General features: G+C 32.5%; 3 protein-coding genes across 3 annotated transcripts; 2 read left to right on the top strand and 1 right to left on the bottom strand.

Moving 5' to 3' along the window:
* Positions 1–4,483: 4,483 nt before the first annotated feature.
* On the top strand, positions 4,484–5,036 carry LOC120192859 (protein BIC1-like). Its single transcript, XM_039195561.1, has one exon. The coding sequence runs from the start codon at positions 4,586–4,588 to the stop codon at positions 4,979–4,981; it is 396 nt and encodes a 131-aa protein (XP_039051492.1). The 5' UTR covers positions 4,484–4,585; the 3' UTR covers positions 4,982–5,036.
* A 953-nt stretch (positions 5,037–5,989) lies between these two features.
* Positions 5,990–7,608, top strand: LOC120192826 (cytochrome b-c1 complex subunit 9-like). Its single transcript, XM_039195540.1, has 3 exons — positions 5,990–6,237; positions 6,500–6,547; positions 7,386–7,608. The coding sequence occupies exons 1-3, from the start codon at positions 6,115–6,117 to the stop codon at positions 7,434–7,436; spliced, it is 222 nt and encodes a 73-aa protein (XP_039051471.1). The 5' UTR covers positions 5,990–6,114; the 3' UTR covers positions 7,437–7,608.
* A 7,993-nt stretch (positions 7,609–15,601) lies between these two features.
* LOC120192854 lies at positions 15,602–16,087 on the bottom strand. The gene has a single exon (XM_039195558.1). It carries the CDS (start codon positions 16,085–16,087, stop codon positions 15,602–15,604), a length of 486 nt encoding a protein of 161 aa, XP_039051489.1.
* Between the last annotated feature and the right edge of the window lie 368 nt (positions 16,088–16,455).

Here is a 16,455-nt window from a genome sequence, read left to right as displayed (position 1 = left end):
ATTCACATACAAAACATTTTTAATTTGTGTGGAAGAGGTATTACCTATAGTACCAATACCTTCAATATGACCTTTTGAATTGTCTCCAAAAGTCACTTCTCCTCTATTTTTGGCGTTAAGCTCAATGAACCGGCTTTTGTCTCCGGTCATATGTCTTGACCATCCACTATCAAGGTACCATGAATTTGAATTTGTTTCCCGTGCCTTGTAGCAATGCTCCTTTCCCTACAAACATAGATTAATTTTTGATTTTTGGTACCCAAATTCTTTTGGGTCCATATTCATTAGTTTCCAAAATCCTAGTCCCCTTAGGTATCCATTTGTGTAGGATATCTTTATCTTTAGTAGTAATGAGTTCTTTAAGAACCCATATGCTTCTAATGATTTTTCCATTTGAGGTTATTTGGGGACCTCTATGATTGTAGTTTTTAAAACTTTTTCTAACAAAGTTGGATTTTGAATTTTCTCCTTTTTCAAAATGCTTTGTACCAACTTTATCAAAAGAAGTTTTAAGATCATCAATTTTCTTTTGATGATCATCATTGACCTTTGAAAGTAAATTTTGCAAATCTAAATTTTTCTTTTCAAATTCTTCTAGTTTGATTTGCAAATCTTTGATTTTACTTTCAAGATCATTGTTGGTTTTGGATATGAGTTTGTTTTCATTTTTCAATTTTGAAACATCATTTTTATATTTTAAAAACAGTTTCTCATAATCCGAAGCCAACCCATTGTATTCATCAAATAACTCATCATAAGATAAATCATTAAAATAGGATGAGTTAGAGGTTACCTTAGAATCTTCCTCGAATGCCATCAAGCACAAGTTTGCTACTTCTTGTTCCTCTTCATCGGAACTTTCTTCATCGCTCCATGTAGCCACATGAGCCTTGTGCTTATTCTTTGATTGACCATTTTTCTTCAATTGTGGGCAATCATATTTGACATGCCCCGGCTTTTTGCATTCATAGCAAATGATTGGGTCCTTCTCTTTTGGTTCATTTTTGAGGCCTTCGTTTCGTTTGAATTTTCTTCCTCGGTAAGGTCTCATCATTTTTCTGAACCGTTTGGCAAATAATGTCATTTCCTCGTCATCATCATCATTATTAGAATCACTCTCATCTTTTGTGGATTTGAGAGCAACTCCAATGTTTTTCTTCTTCTCCTTCTCCTTTGGTGTCTCTTCAACTTTATCAAGGTCCACCTCATCTTCAAGCATCATCTCATGAGTGAGGAGTGAACCGATAAGTTCTTCAAGAGTTAAGGATGATAGGTCCTTAGACTCGATGATTGCCGTCTTCTTTGATTGCCATGATTTTGGGAGGGAGTAGACTAACTTCCTCACAAGCTTTTCATTTGAGATGATCTCTCCATACGATTTAAGACCATTGACAATCGTTGAAAATCTATCCGTCATAGCTTTGATGTCTTCATTTGGTTTCATCCTGAAATTTTCATAGCTATGCGTTAGAATACTAATTTTTGATTTATTTACCTCATCTGTACCTTCATGTGTGACTTGAAGCTTGTCCCATATTTCTTTGGCGGTTGTACACGATGAAACTCTTCCGTATTCATGTGGTCCAAGAGCACAGAAAATAATATGGATGGCTTTGGAGTTGAGCTGGAATATTCTTGTGTCTCCTTCACTCCACAACCTTGGATGAGTGAGAGGCTTGATGTATCCTTCTTCTACGGCATTCCATGCTCCCATGTCACTTGCTTGAATGAAGTACATCATTCTATTCTTCCAATAGGCATAATTAGCCCCATTGAAGAAAGGAGGCTTGTTGACGGGCATTGAATCGAGACCGGAGTCGTAATTTGAAGTGGAGGCCATTGATGACTTTGTAATCGATGTAACTCTTCCCGAATCGACTCAAGAGGCGATTAAACCTTCAAATGAGTGAGGCTCTGATACCAATTGTTGAGTTAATCGATTGACGGAATCGGCCAAGAGGGGGTGAATTGGCAATAAAAATTTCTGTGGAAGCTTTTGTAGAAAATTGAAAAGATTTGCACAGCGATTTAGAGTGGTTCGACTTTCTCAACCAAAGTCTACGTCCACTACCTTAGCTATCCACACTAAGGATTTTCCACAAATTCACTAATTTGTCTTTCTTTTGAGGACAAAGAGTAACCTTACAAACCCTCAAGAATTATACCCCAAATTCTTGAGAAAACTCTCTCCCAAAGAGAACAATACAAATTTGCAAACTTACAAGGAAATCCTCACAAGGTTGATTGTTTGCACAATTCTAGAACAAAGAAAAGAACACTCAAAGATGAATACAATTGAGTACAAAAGTGTTCTTGAAAGCAAAATGAATATTGAATAAAGAATAGGCTTGAAATGCTCAAACTTGAGGTTTGATTCTTTATCTTTGATTCTCTCTTGATTCTAGTTGCTTGATGTTTCTTATTGTTTCTTCTTGTTGATCAATGGCTTCAAAACTTGTTTAAATACTCCTTGAATCAATTCTGAACGTTGGTGATAATTAGTGGAGTCAATAGAGCCGTTTAAGTGTGAAAACAATTAATTTTTCTAGGTGGAGCGTCTCATGCATCGATGCATGATCAAGGATGCATCGGTGCATTCGTGTAAAATTCAAATATTTTGACCGTTGGAACACTTGATGCATCGGTGCACCAAGTGTGCATCGATGCATGAAATGCATTCGATGTTTGAAAAATAGCCTGGTGCATCGATGCATGGCTTGTGCATCGATGCATCAAATGCATTCGATGTTTTGAAAGTATTCAGAGTGCATCGATGCATGGAGAGTGCATCGGTGCATGGAATGCATTCGATGTTCAATTAATTCATCGATGCATGGACTGATGCATCGGTGCATGCCTTTGAATAATTGATTTAAGGCTTGTTTTTGGTTCAAAATACTTTGTGAAAATTGATTCAAAAATAGTTTAAGTACAAATCACAATTTTACACATTTAGTAAGGATTAAAATTGATCTTGAAAAACTTGGAGTAATAATTTGATATTCAGTTAATTGAATTGAATATAAATTTGTAAAATCATTTGTAAAATCTTAAAATTCATTTAACTTAATTTGTTATATCGAAATATCAAAAATGTTTTCAACATCCTATGACTGCTGAAGCTGCATAAATTATGGTACGTTTATTGGATACAGTTTTTGAATTATGTTTTATTTATATCTGTAGCATGACATATTTATTTGAATTAATTATTTACTTTATTATTAAGAAAAATTGAGGGAGAAAAAGGTGGAGTATCAAGCTTTGACTTCGAGTCAATGTCTTGTTAATGAGGATGACATTGAAAATCAAGCTATTAATGATGTTTTAAGTCATGAAAGACATGGCCGGGTGCGCTGTCAAGGATCATTCGTTATTCCCACCAAATATTCTAGATTCAATTCATCTCAGTACATGTCATCCCAGTCTCAGTCTTCCCAATTAGAAGTTAGTTAATTAAAACAAAAGTTGGTTGAAATGGATCAACAAATGGCTAACATGAAAGCCGAAAATGAAGCAAGGGAAGCAGAGAGAACAATAGTGGAAGCAGAGAGAGAAGTAGCGGCAGCACAGAGGGAAGCATCATATCAGCAAAAATGTCAAGAATTTAAAAAATGACTCGATGCTATGATGCAGATGTTACAGAAAACGCAACCTCAGAATCCACCATCATAGTCTCATTTATGTTATCAGCAGTCTGTTAATGTTATTGAACCGTGTTTAACTGAATTGATATTACGTTAATGAAAACTTTTATTTATTATATTGGATTTGATGTTGCTTGTTATGGATATAGAGTTTGATGTTATTAATGTCGTTTTTGTTGGATAATGGAACAGGTTAAAAAAATAGATTTGGGGTAATCGAAGAAAATATTTAAATTGTTTAAATTTTGTGTTCTTTAGTGGTGTTTGTAAAAAAAACACTGCTAAATATCAAAAACAACACCGGCGTTTGTAACAAAAAACATTGCTATATACCATACCTTTTGCGGCGTTTGTATCCGAAAAATTCCGCGAAATATCTTAACCTTTTGAGGCGTTTATGCTATATACGTACGCATTTTGCGGCATTTGTGGGAAAAATGCTGCTAAATCTCAACACCTATTGCGGCGTTTTTTGTTATCAAACGCCGCAAATTTTAGTTGCCCTATTTTCTCCGACGCTTTTTGCGGCGTTTGTCATATCGCCGTAAGTGTTTTTTGTGGCGCTTAAAAACATCATTATAGGTAAAAAAACACCGCAAATGTACAGTTTTGTTGTGGTGTTTACAAAAATCAACCCAAGGAGATCATATAAAAACTGAATCATTGGTGGTGTTTGATAAAAAAAAAATTCCATTGTTTTTATGTGTTATCAAAACTAGAAACCACAGACACAAAATGGAATCCAAACCATCCTCAACAAAAGACACGTACTTTTCTCACTAACCATACAAAAAAAAAACACCAAATGTTTTGTAAGCCATGAATGACGTGTAAACGAACTCCCCACCCGTTCTTTAATCTTTTATATCCCCTTTCCCACTCCCTAAACCCTTCAATCCCTCTTGTTCAAGCCTCATACAAAAGGGATCATCAACAACATGAACGTACAAGAAGCACCACAAATGACCACCCACCCCCCAAATCCTCCCCAGTTTCTTGAAGAACCCAGCAAATCTCTGCAAGCTGACGAGGGAAGCTCGTTAAAGGGTCGGTGTTCATCGGCTGATGGCGTTCAACAAGTAGTTGTCGATCAAGTTGCTATAGGAGCGGTGAGGAGGGCTGAAGAAGAAGACAATGGGCGGGAAAGATTGAAGAGGCATAGGAATGAAGTGGCAAAAAGTAGGGTTTGGATTCCAGATATCTGGGGTCAAGAGGAACTTTTGAAAGATTGGATTGATTGCTCTGCATTTGATGACTGTTTGGTTCCCACTGGGATTACGTCGGCTCGAGCTGCTTTGGTTGAACAAGATCAACTTCCCGCAGGCTTAGAATAGAAAACAGGTGTTGAATTATATATTATCACTATCCTTTATTTGTTTTCTGTTGTATAAAATTATTAGCATCAAATAACTTTAAAAATCCAAGTAAACGAAGTAAATTTTCATGTCCAAGGATAATGCAATGATATTATGATAATAACCACAAGAACTCATTGAGTATGGCGTAGGGATCGATGGTCCAAGTGTACCAAAACTTTCATTTTTGCTTTTACACAGGTTGTGCTTTATTGTTTCCATGATAAATAATATCTGATTTAAACAAATTTCTTAAACAATACGTATGCAAAACCACAAAGTAGTTCTTCACTTTATCATATACCATAGTGTAACATTCAATCACAGTTTCCACTTTAATTTTTAGTCCTTTCTAAGCCACTGATTTGATAAAGGACTTGCAAATCAATCATATCAGTTCACCAGAAGAAGAAGAACCCAATAACTGAGTCAACCTGCATAAAGAAACATCTGTATTTGTGATCTATATTCATTCACTCTTTTACGTAGGTCCATCCCTGTCAACTAATTGATTTAATGCGATGAAACTCTAGATTTCTCAATTAAGATTATGGATTCGAATTTTGATACTATGAATGTAATAAACAAGGCTGGGAGGACCATCCCATAATAAATTTCTATAATATTCGATCCGGATTAATCAATCATTAGATCAAATGTAAATGATTAAACCAAAAGAATTTATATGCATCTCATGCTCCTTCAATGCCAATGGATGTTGGAGAAATAACTTACTAATTTTATACATAAATTATTTTGTAACATCATAAATATATAAAATATTAAAATAATAATTCTATTTATCGAATTAAATGACTTAATTTCAAAATTGAGTTCATATTTAATTCAAACATAAAAAAAATCATTTTCATTTTACATCTATTTTTTAAGACAATGACAATAAGCAAGATGAGGCCCAAAAAACTGACCTATTGGGCCATTCAAATTAAACTAAACTAAATCGACACATTTCGGTTCGACCCGAAAACCCCTTGTAAGAAATTTCATCCTTACAAACACGAACGTTTCCCCATTTCTTGGCGTCCAAATTCTCGGCAAACCCTAATCGCAGATCCCAGCAAGTGCGACTACCTCGATCTTTAGTAATCGCCATGGACTACGCATCTCAGAGAAGAGGTCAAGGAGGCCTTTTCGAAGGTCTTTATAGAGTTATCATGCGCCGTAACTCCGTCTACGTCACCTTTGTCATCGCCGGTGCTTTCCTCGGAGAACGGGTAAATTCGAATTCTTTTTTTTTTCCGATTGGATCTTTCTCATTTCTATTTTTGATCCTTTTTCGATTGAATTTTAGTGCTGATTTTAGAGAAAATATTTTTGTTTATTTATTTACTGATCGGAATAGTTTTGGTCGGAGGATTGATTTTTTTTATTATTATTGGAAGTGATGAATGATGTTTAGGATTAGTTCTTTTTTTATGAGTATTGATGTAAGGAGAAAGAATAGCGAAGATTCTTATTGTGATCTGACTTTTGTAGGCTGTGGATTATGGAGTTCATAAGCTCTGGGAATACAACAATGTTGGGGTAAATCTTCTAATTTCTAATAATGCCAGTTTTTCTGTTTATTTTATTTGCACATTATTTGGAATCTGATTTGCAAATTGGGTAGTTTAATTCATTGTCACTTTTCCAAGGCACACTGGGATTTATATTTGATTGCATTGTGGAGAAGATAGCCTCTGCTCTCCTTATTTTGCTCATTCTCATCTCTGCAATATTGTTGTAATCTATAATTGACTACAATACTAGAATAAGCACCCTGCGCCCCAACCCCGTGCCCCGCCCCGCGGAACTTCACTTCTTTTTTTAAGTAAGCCCTTAGCCTTTAATTTGTACTAAAAAGCTTTAATTTCAAATGAAAGGTTGATCCATGATAAGGGCTTTATTAAGTGTAAATTAAAAGTTACATGCTTAGCTGGATATAAATTAAAAGTTGATGACTTATTAGGGTGTTAAGGGTTTCTTTAAGTAGACAAAAAGTATACAAAAAGTATACGCTCTTATTTAAATAAAGCGGAAAGTTCAGGGGCTCTTTTAATATTGTATCCTCTATGATTCTGCGTTGCTCTGTTTCATTTTTATATAAGTACCTATGTCCAATTCTTGTGTTTAATGTCTAAGATATTAGTATGGAGAATTGGAGATACTGTCTTCTAAATACATTGAAAAACTTAAAAACTGAACTTACCTATGTTGAACACATACCAATATCTGATACCCTCAAGTTTACCTAACATAGGTTATAATACCCTTTACTTGTTTGCATATTGGATTGACAGCGGCCTGATCATTGTCTGCAATAATTGAGCTTACATAGTCCATCTACTAACTTCTTTGTTTGATTTTATTTGCTATACAACAGAAACGATATGAAGACATTCCGGTGCTAGGTCAGAGGCAATCAGAGGAATGAAAGTGTCCCCCTGTTTCGTTTCTTTTGAAGTTGTTATTAAGTGATTTCTCTGAGCATACACCTATTTGGTAGCAATGCGCATTGTTACAATAAATTGTTGCTTTTTTCGGAGAAACCTGCATCTTTATTAACATTGAGTTAATAAAATTAATCAGGATATTTCTGAATTGTGGATGATTTACAATGTATACTGATGCTCATTGTAATGCCATAATGTACCAGATTAAATTGATATTGCACTGATAAATAAGGCAATATTAAATGGATTCAAATATTCAAAAACATAAAGTTGCAGATATTCATTATCCTGGCATATTGATGCAGTGAAGGTGCCGAGAAATTGATTGATAAGAATGCTCATGTTTTGTATCTAATAGGGATCATCATCTAATGTTATTAGTAAGGCTTCAACTATGTAAAAAATATTTGCACATACGTAAAGCAGGAAGCATACCAGCAATCCATATGGAAGAAATCAAAGGGAATTAGTAAGCTACAAGAAAATGAGTTGTTCTACAAGTTAATCGACCTTATAGATATGTTTATACAATGAACAAGACGACTTGGAAGGAATTCCAAAGGAATGAACTCCTCAACTAATCGACTGTTGCTCCTTGTACAAAATCATGGGAAATATTATCAACTCCTTCACTTTCATAGACCCTGCAACTTGAATGGGGTGCAAGAAACAAAGGGTGGCAGCAGTTATAAGATAATGAAATATACATGGTTTGCTCTCAATGAAAACATATTGAAATCCAGAACATCAGCCAATTTCGACACTCAACCGAAGCAACTTTTCATCAGATGATTCTTCACTCGCTTTGATTCTCTGCAAGGCATTCCCAATGCTAATGAGAAAAATGATCAAAATTTTCTAATAATTTGGGCAGCATATTTATCACCAACCATTATAAACGTAATTCAAAGAGATGAACAAAGCTTATTCATTCAAACTTCATTTTGCATATTTGTTACAGAAGAAAAGAAAATGAAAAATTTAAGTCTTTTTCACTATATTTTGTTTCACTCTACAAAACAAAATACTAATCGAACATATTTATTATCAAACGTATTGAAAAGGTTAAATTATAGAAATTTTGAATTTTAATGAATAGAATTTTTCAAACAATGTATTAAACACAGTTGGAGCTATACCATTTATATTATTTTATTTAGAAGAAAATCGACATTAAAAAAATAGCTTTAAAAATATTAAACGGTATAAATGATGACAGTGTTGTAGCGAAAACAATACAAAACAACAAACATTATAGCGTCACAAAACAAATATGTACGGCCCATAAAGCTGAAGAGAATACCATAAGCTACGTCCGACAGCTGATTTTCGAGCATATTGTTCATTCAAGGGTAAACTACATAAATGACTACCCAACTATGGATTCGGTCTCGAAATGACCACAATATTCAAATTTATGTCAATATGACCACTGAACTATTTAAATGGTTTCAATATAGCCACCTGCAGTTAACATTTTTTTTGGTACACAAAAGTTTAAGTCAGGGGTGACTCCCCCAATCTAGGGTCAGGGCATACCTAAAACCCAATTGGGATTTATATAGGACTTTACAGATTGCCTACCAAGAGTGATGGTGGTGGAATTCGAACTTAGCCTTACAAGCTCAAATTCCTGAATCCTAACCACTTGTGCCAACACTCGTCGGTACCCGTTGTTAACATTTAACAGAAGTATTTACGTGATAGTTAACAAAATTAGTATAATTAGGGTGCGGGTCCTTGTAAAGTTATGTATTTACAACGCTGGCACCCTACTTTGTTTTCTTCCATTTTTGTCACTACTTGTATATGATATGTTTTCTTGAATTTTCATTTAATGCAATTTGATATTGATTATGTTTTTAATTTGTCTAATGTTTTAACTTGAGCATTAACTTTAAAATCTTTTATTCTTGTCATGTATTGAATTTATTGAATAAATATCCTAGATTTTAGAATTAATCGATGAGTCAATTCCCACACTTGTTATCAGGATAATAAATATATTATATAATTTGTTCAGGTTTAGGCAGAAAAATAAAACTAAAATAACTTAATTTCATTTGAACCCAAAATCAGTTAGTAACCAAGCAAAGCCTTAAACAATAGGCTAAATCTAATATTTAGGAATCAATTAAAGTATTTTATATATTATATATTATAGTTAATGATATAAATAAAAAATAGATAGTCAAGGACTTAAATCTAGGCCAATTGAGAATATAATAACATTTAAATTACTAAAAAAATATAATATTATTTATAATTAATTTAATAATTTAATAATTTTTATATTAAATTATTTAATTTATATTTTTTTATTAATGATTATATATAATTTTATTTAAAATTAAATTAAAAAATTATTTAGCATACTAGAACTCACGAGCACAATTCAAAATCAAAAGACAAATTTATAATTTGAATCTTAAATATTTTTATGATTGCAATTTAAATATTAAATTATTTTTTAATGATTCATATATATAATCATTTAAAAATAATTATGAAAACAATAAATTTAGTTTAAAAATATTAAAACCTTAAATCAATAATAAATAAACTATTAGATTTATTTTAGTGATTTAAGTGTTGTCATATTCTCAATTGGTCTTGTAACACTCTGTCCCATAAAATAACACAAAAAAAAAACAAAATTATATAAAAATAAATATAACTTATAGCACTATGAATAAAATAATAGCACTAAGAATAAAAAAAATGAAGTGGCAGACAATGGCTTAACCACTATGCCATTTGTTGTTGTTTTTTTATTAAAAATATTAAATGGTGGATTTGTTATTAATTGTTGGGTGATTACCCATGTTATAGCAGAAACCCCCTCGTGTTTTGAATTCAGTTTTCCCCTCATTTAAACTAGTTGTCGCCCCTCCTCCTCCTCCTTACTCCGGCCGGTGGTGCACGTCACTACCACCTCCATCAGGTGCACCTGGCCTCCGTGAAGCAACCCCGACCAACCTTGCTCCGAAATCGGTCACAGTTCGGATGAATCGAGAAGGTAAGCCAACGCCCAAAACTCCGATCGTCATTTTAATTTTGTCGATTCCGGCCATTTCAACGACCGTCTTGTTTCACCGCCCCGATTTCATACTCCTCGTCGCCTCCTGTTGCATTGACGTTTCGCTCGTCTGCTGTGGTAAAGTCAAATCGTTTAATTTGGATAATATTTTAGTGTTTTAGCTTGAAAACATGTTATAGTTGGTGTTGTTTTAGATTGTAAATATTTTTAAAAGGGTGTCTAATAAGTAATTAATTTCTGTTAAGGTGCTATTTTTGTAAATATTTTTAAAAGGGTGCCTAATGCATAATTAATTTCTGTTAGGATGATATTTGCGTAAAAGTTTACCGTTAACTGTTGACCACAACTTTGACCGGCGTTGACCGACCATTAAACGGCCGTTGATTTTTCCGGGTATACCTAGTCTGATATTTTTCGATGTCCTGAGTCCGAATCCAAAGTTCGTTTTACCAAATTCAAAATCGAAAGCCTCTGAATTAGCCCGTAAACCTGAAGAATTCATATTTATCTAAGTGTTTTAATTTAGTTAATTGAAATGAATGGTCAAGGACTAATTATAGTTATGTTCAAGGTACTCGGAGATCTCCTGATTGTTTCACTGCTCGACCCGGTTCCTCCCGATCCGCTCGTCCATGAGAAGCCATGAATACTCATATAGTTCTGAAACCGTGTTAGTTATTCTGTATATAATATTATTTCGAATATAACCCTGTTCTGATATGGATTAGGTTCCCGTTCAGTCGAAGAGCCTAGTGAAGCTGGTGCTCGATAGATCTTTCGGACTGACCCTATTATCGAGGTGTGTTCCTTATGTGCATAATAAATATTTTAAATATCTGTTTGAAATCTCATGTGCACATGATTGGTTTCTCTGATTTGAAATACAATGTTTGATATGATTTAACTACTGTATGATTTACCTGATTCTGGATTTACTGAAATATAAAGCATGATTGCCCGATTTATGATTTCTAGATACATGTTTACTGAATTGATGATCTGTCGGAATTCTGAATTTTTGTTACTAGTGCTTACCATCTGAAAAATGTTTTCTTCGGGGTACTTTGGGTTCTGGTATGAAGACTCTGACAGGTTCAGTCGTTGTTGGTAATTCCTCTGACAGACTCAACACCGATTGATAATTCCTTATGGACCTAATTCGAGCCTTGGGTAGGCTCTACGGCCCTGAGAATTTTCTTGGGCAAGTCTTAGTGGCCCCAGGAATTATCTTGGGTAGGCTCGCAGGCCCCGAGTTACTCCCTTAGGTTGTGCAGTTCTGGGATATGCATATGGCGTTCGGTTGAAGGACGATGCAGAGTTTTTAAATTAAAAACTACTATGATGTTTTAATGATTGTGATCTGTACTGGTTTTAAAAATCATAATTGTATGTTTTTATTTCTGCACTGTTAGGACACACTGAGCCTCTAGCTCACTTTTCAAACTGTTTTACCCCTTTCAGATACTCTCGGATTAGACACTCCGTATCAGGCACTTGGAGGATTGATACATTTAGTTAAGAGTATTTTGTTGTAATATTATGTCTTCTGAACTATTTTTTAATTATGGTGACATGTACTATTTTTGAAGTATTTATAGTTTTATGACGATTTTTGCTTTTGTTACTGATATTTGATTTTCGATGCTCCGGATTTATTTCATGTAATATTTTATTGGGTCTCTTCCATGTTTTATATTTACGAATTTAGTTTTTATAGTTAATTATTATATACTTTTATATAAGGTCATTTGTAATATGATTTTAAATTATTGAATAAGGTTTTTGGAAAAATGCCTTTCAGAATCTTTAATGTAATCCGCTAGACTTAGCCGAAACGCATAGGCCGAGTGTAGGGGGGTTACAGGCCTATATTTAAGTTTTCACTTATCTGTTTTTATTTTTTATCATTAACTATAATATATCTACATGAGTGACCACTCAACTATGGTCAAAAATCATTTTGACTATCGATGTTTTGATTTGATCAATTAGACCACCAAACTGTTTAAATGCTTCAATCAAGACACCTATCGTTATCATTTAATGGAACAAGTGACGTGGTAGTTAAATATGTTGATATAATTACACAATTGATTATGTTACTTATATATTCTTTTAACTTGGTCCTAATTTTAATAAATTAAAATAAATTTAACTCTCAAATCATGAGGTGCCATGTGTCAATAGTGATACCTATCGTGACACATATCATCATTCGATTAGAGGACAAGGGGACCATTGGCATGAAGCAAGAGCCAAACCATTGAGCCAAGACAACCATTAGTTATACTTTGGACAACAAATGATATATATCTTCTATCATAATATGTAAATGTTTTACTCAAAATTAATAATATTTTATATAACTTAAATTTTAAAATATCTTTTTTAACTTATTAAATATATTTTATTTTTATCTTAATTTATTAAATATTTTATTTTTATCTTAGCTTATTAAATATTTTTATTTTTGTCTTAACTTATTAAATATATTTTAAAAATATATTTTATTTTTGTATTAAATTAAAATATATTGTATTCTTAAGTTAAATATATAAGTTAAGATGTTTAAATATATTTTTAAAAGTTAAGAAAAAAAATAAAATATATTTAATAAGTTAAAAAATAATAAGATACTTTTAAAATACCTTAAATTAAAATATATTTTCAAATATATAATTTTATATTAAAATAAAAATAAAATCTATTTAATAAGTTAAGACAAAAAATATATTTAATAAATAAAAAAATAAAAGATATTTTTAAAATTTAATATATATAAAATATTATAAATTTTGAGTATAGCATTTACATACTATAATACAAGATATATATCATTTGTTGTAAAAAAATATATAAATGGTTACATTGGCTTAGTGGTTTAGCATCTACTGTTTCTAGCCAAAAGTTATGAGTTTGACTCCTCTTATCCACCTTATGCATCGTGGGTTTATTTTCTTTCAAGAGGGTGACACATGGTACCTCCCGATTCGAGGGTTAAATTTATTTTAATTTTTTAAAATTAGGACCAAGTTAAACGAATATATAAGTAACAAGACATATTGTGTAATTATACCAAATTTTTTTTAATTGTCACGTCATTTATTCCATTAAATGATAACGACAGGTGACTTGATTGAAATATTTAAATAGTTAGGTGGTCTAATTGATCAAATCGTAATATCGATGGTCAAAATGATTCTTGACAATAGTTGAGTGGTCACCCTTGTAGTTTACCCTATATAATATTATAATTTATTCCTAAATATTAGATTTAGCTTATTGGTTAGGGCTTTCTTGGTTACTAATTCATTTTGGTTCAAATCCAATTAAGTTATTTTAATTTTTTTCCTGCCTAAAATTGAATAAGTTATATAACATATATATTATCTCAATAACAAGCGTGAGAATTAACTCAGTGGTTAAGGTATGCGTAGGTTTCCCTTGGGACCTATGTTGGACTCCCTTGGGTGTCAAAACTCATATTCATTTATTTTAACTTCAATTTAAAAGGTGACACATGTCACCTTTTGATTGAATTGAGATTTATTAAATTATTTAAATTAAAATTAAAAAATCCTCTAATCATATTGTGACATGCATCACAATTTGATTGAGGAAATAAATTTATTAAATTAAATTGAAATTAGGACCTAATTAAAAATTAAGAATTAAAGTTAATCTTGGTGATCAAATTGATTAATTCTAAAAATTAGGAGATTTAATCTATAAATTTAATACATGACTATAATAAAAAGATTTTAAATTTAATGCTCAAATTAAGGCATTAGACAAATTAAAAACAGAATCAGGATCAAATTGCAACAAATGAAAATCCAAGGAAACAAATCATATACAAGTAGTGACCAAAATCGAAGAAAACAAAGCAGGTTTTCGTGCTGCGAATACGTAACTTTACAAGGACCTGCGCCCTAATTATACCAATTTATTAACTGCCACGTAAATACTTCCGTTAAATGTGAGCAGCAGGTAACTATATTGGAACCATTTAAATAGTTAAGTGATCATATCGATGCAAATTTAAAAATGGATGTCATTTCGAGAACAAACCCATAGTTGGGTGGTCATTTATGTAGTTTACCCTTTATTCAATTACTTAATACAAGCCAATATTTATTAAGTTAATAAATTTAAATTTTTAATTTTAATATTTACACCTTCTTCAATCTTGTAAATCAAAACTTGAAATTTTTTTGGCTCTGCATGTCAGAAAATATTATACTTAGTGTGTTAAGATGAAGAAACAGGATTATTTCTTAACTTGCTTCTCTGTACATCCATTTGACCATGTTTAGAAGTTATCTATTCTTACTTTTATGTATAAAACAGTTCATATCTGTTTTTCCACTAAAGCTATGATGAATTGAAATGATTTTATGTATGAAACTTACTGAGAGTGGCAATGACAAATGTGATCCATACTACTTTACCTGCACTGTATATATATATGTGCTGAGCATTTTTTACTAGGTCAAATTGACTTGCCCTGTCAGTTTATGCGATAATTATGAGCAGTACCCACCAATACTATCATGGATGCAGCATTAGAATCGCACGAACACAAACCTAATAATTACACATGCAAAAAAAAATTATTTACTCTACTATTACAAGTCTTTGCAATTTAATTCAGGATTTAATTTATGCAGTGCTTAAAACTATTTCTTTTTCCTTGTCAAGCTTTTTTCCCCCTGATATGGCTACTAGAACAATTAAATTTTTTTATGCTTATATCAGATATAGATATACGTATGATAAGAATTCATTCCAACATAAAAAGAGTGTTGAGATTTGATACTTATTTGTTGTATACTGTTATACTAGCCCCAGGCTACTAGCTTCTCTTACCATTTCATTGACTTAGAATATGTGCTGAAGTCATCTATATTCATTTTTGTTTTGTTTAACTGAGTGTTAGGTGCCATTTAAATGATGAGAAAACCTAACAAAATCAATGTATGTAAGATGTGAGCAAGGACGAGGATTCAAGCCTCTTTTTTATCTGCAAAATTTCATAAACGAAACATGCATATATATATATAGTTGCAGTATATAATATATATACACACACACATGTATACTTTCCTAGTTTACTTCAGCTATACTTTCTAATGCAGGCTTCCACCTTCTTCTGCAGTTATTACCATCAAATATATCATCACCATTCGTGCTTTGTTTACTTTTATGCATCTGAGAAGCCAAATCATGAACTGAAACACCCTTTTGAACCAAGTCTTGTAATTCTTTCTCACTAACTATCAACTTAATCCGTGCAACACCATGGCTTCTTCCTTGTTCATCGTTCACCTCCGGAACATTCGAAAACCTCACCTTCTTTTTCTTGCTCTTTTGGGACGGTGATGGGAGAGGGATGAAGTAATACAACAGCCCGGGAAGCAGCTTTGCATCGGGCTGAAGGTGGTGGAAGCCGGCGAAAGAATCCGACAGTGCATGACCGGAGAAATCAGATAAAACTTGGTGTACTTTGATGGGTGGTTGATATTCTAGGATTTTCCCATCAGTTTTCATGACTCTGATCACCTTCTCTTCACGAACTAAGCAATTCCCCATGGCTTTGTTTTATGAATAAAAAAGTTTAATGTAAGTTTGAGTTGGTGAGTGTTGTATTTATAGAATTGGTTATGGAAATAACCTTGTATATAAATTATTACTACCCCAAATGTCATTGGACCCCATTTGTTGATTTTGCTGGTGTGTATGCTCTACTTTGAAAGTCAATACTCAATCATTCCATTTTTCATAACTTCAAAAACATTTACTAAAAAGTATTTATTTTCAGTTAAGTGGAGCAGGCTCGATTGGTGAGGTAGGATAAAGGCAAAATCCCAATCCCAAGCTTGGTTCAATTTGTTCATCTTAACCATATATTTAGGATAAATATTCATTTACTAAATTAACATATTGATCACCCGTAAACG

Source organism: Hibiscus syriacus, unplaced genomic scaffold (assembly GCF_006381635.1).
Source record: "Hibiscus syriacus cultivar Baekdansim isolate YM2019G1 unplaced genomic scaffold, ASM638163v2 tig00116982_pilon, whole genome shotgun sequence".
NCBI lineage: Eukaryota > Viridiplantae > Streptophyta > Magnoliopsida > Malvales > Malvaceae > Hibiscus > Hibiscus syriacus.
Note: the sequence above shows the minus strand (reverse complement) of the source record. Positions and strands in the feature narration are given on the sequence as shown.

Excerpts from the sequence above, each read along its gene's own strand:
- LOC120192826 (XM_039195540.1), top strand. The coding sequence starts at position 6,115 with ATGGACTACGCATCTCAGAGAAGAGGTCAAGGAGGCCTTTTCGAAGGT. Across the intron at positions 6,238-6,499 it reads GTGCTTTCCTCGGAGAACGG|GCTGTGGATTATGGAGTTCA; the intron begins GTAAATTCGAAT and ends TGACTTTTGTAG. Across the intron at positions 6,548-7,385 it reads GGGAATACAACAATGTTGGG|AAACGATATGAAGACATTCC; the intron begins GTAAATCTTCTA and ends GCTATACAACAG.
- LOC120192854 (XM_039195558.1), bottom strand. The coding sequence starts at position 16,087 with ATGGGGAATTGCTTAGTTCGTGAAGAGAAGGTGATCAGAGTCATGAAA.
- LOC120192859 (XM_039195561.1), top strand. The coding sequence starts at position 4,586 with ATGAACGTACAAGAAGCACCACAAATGACCACCCACCCCCCAAATCCT.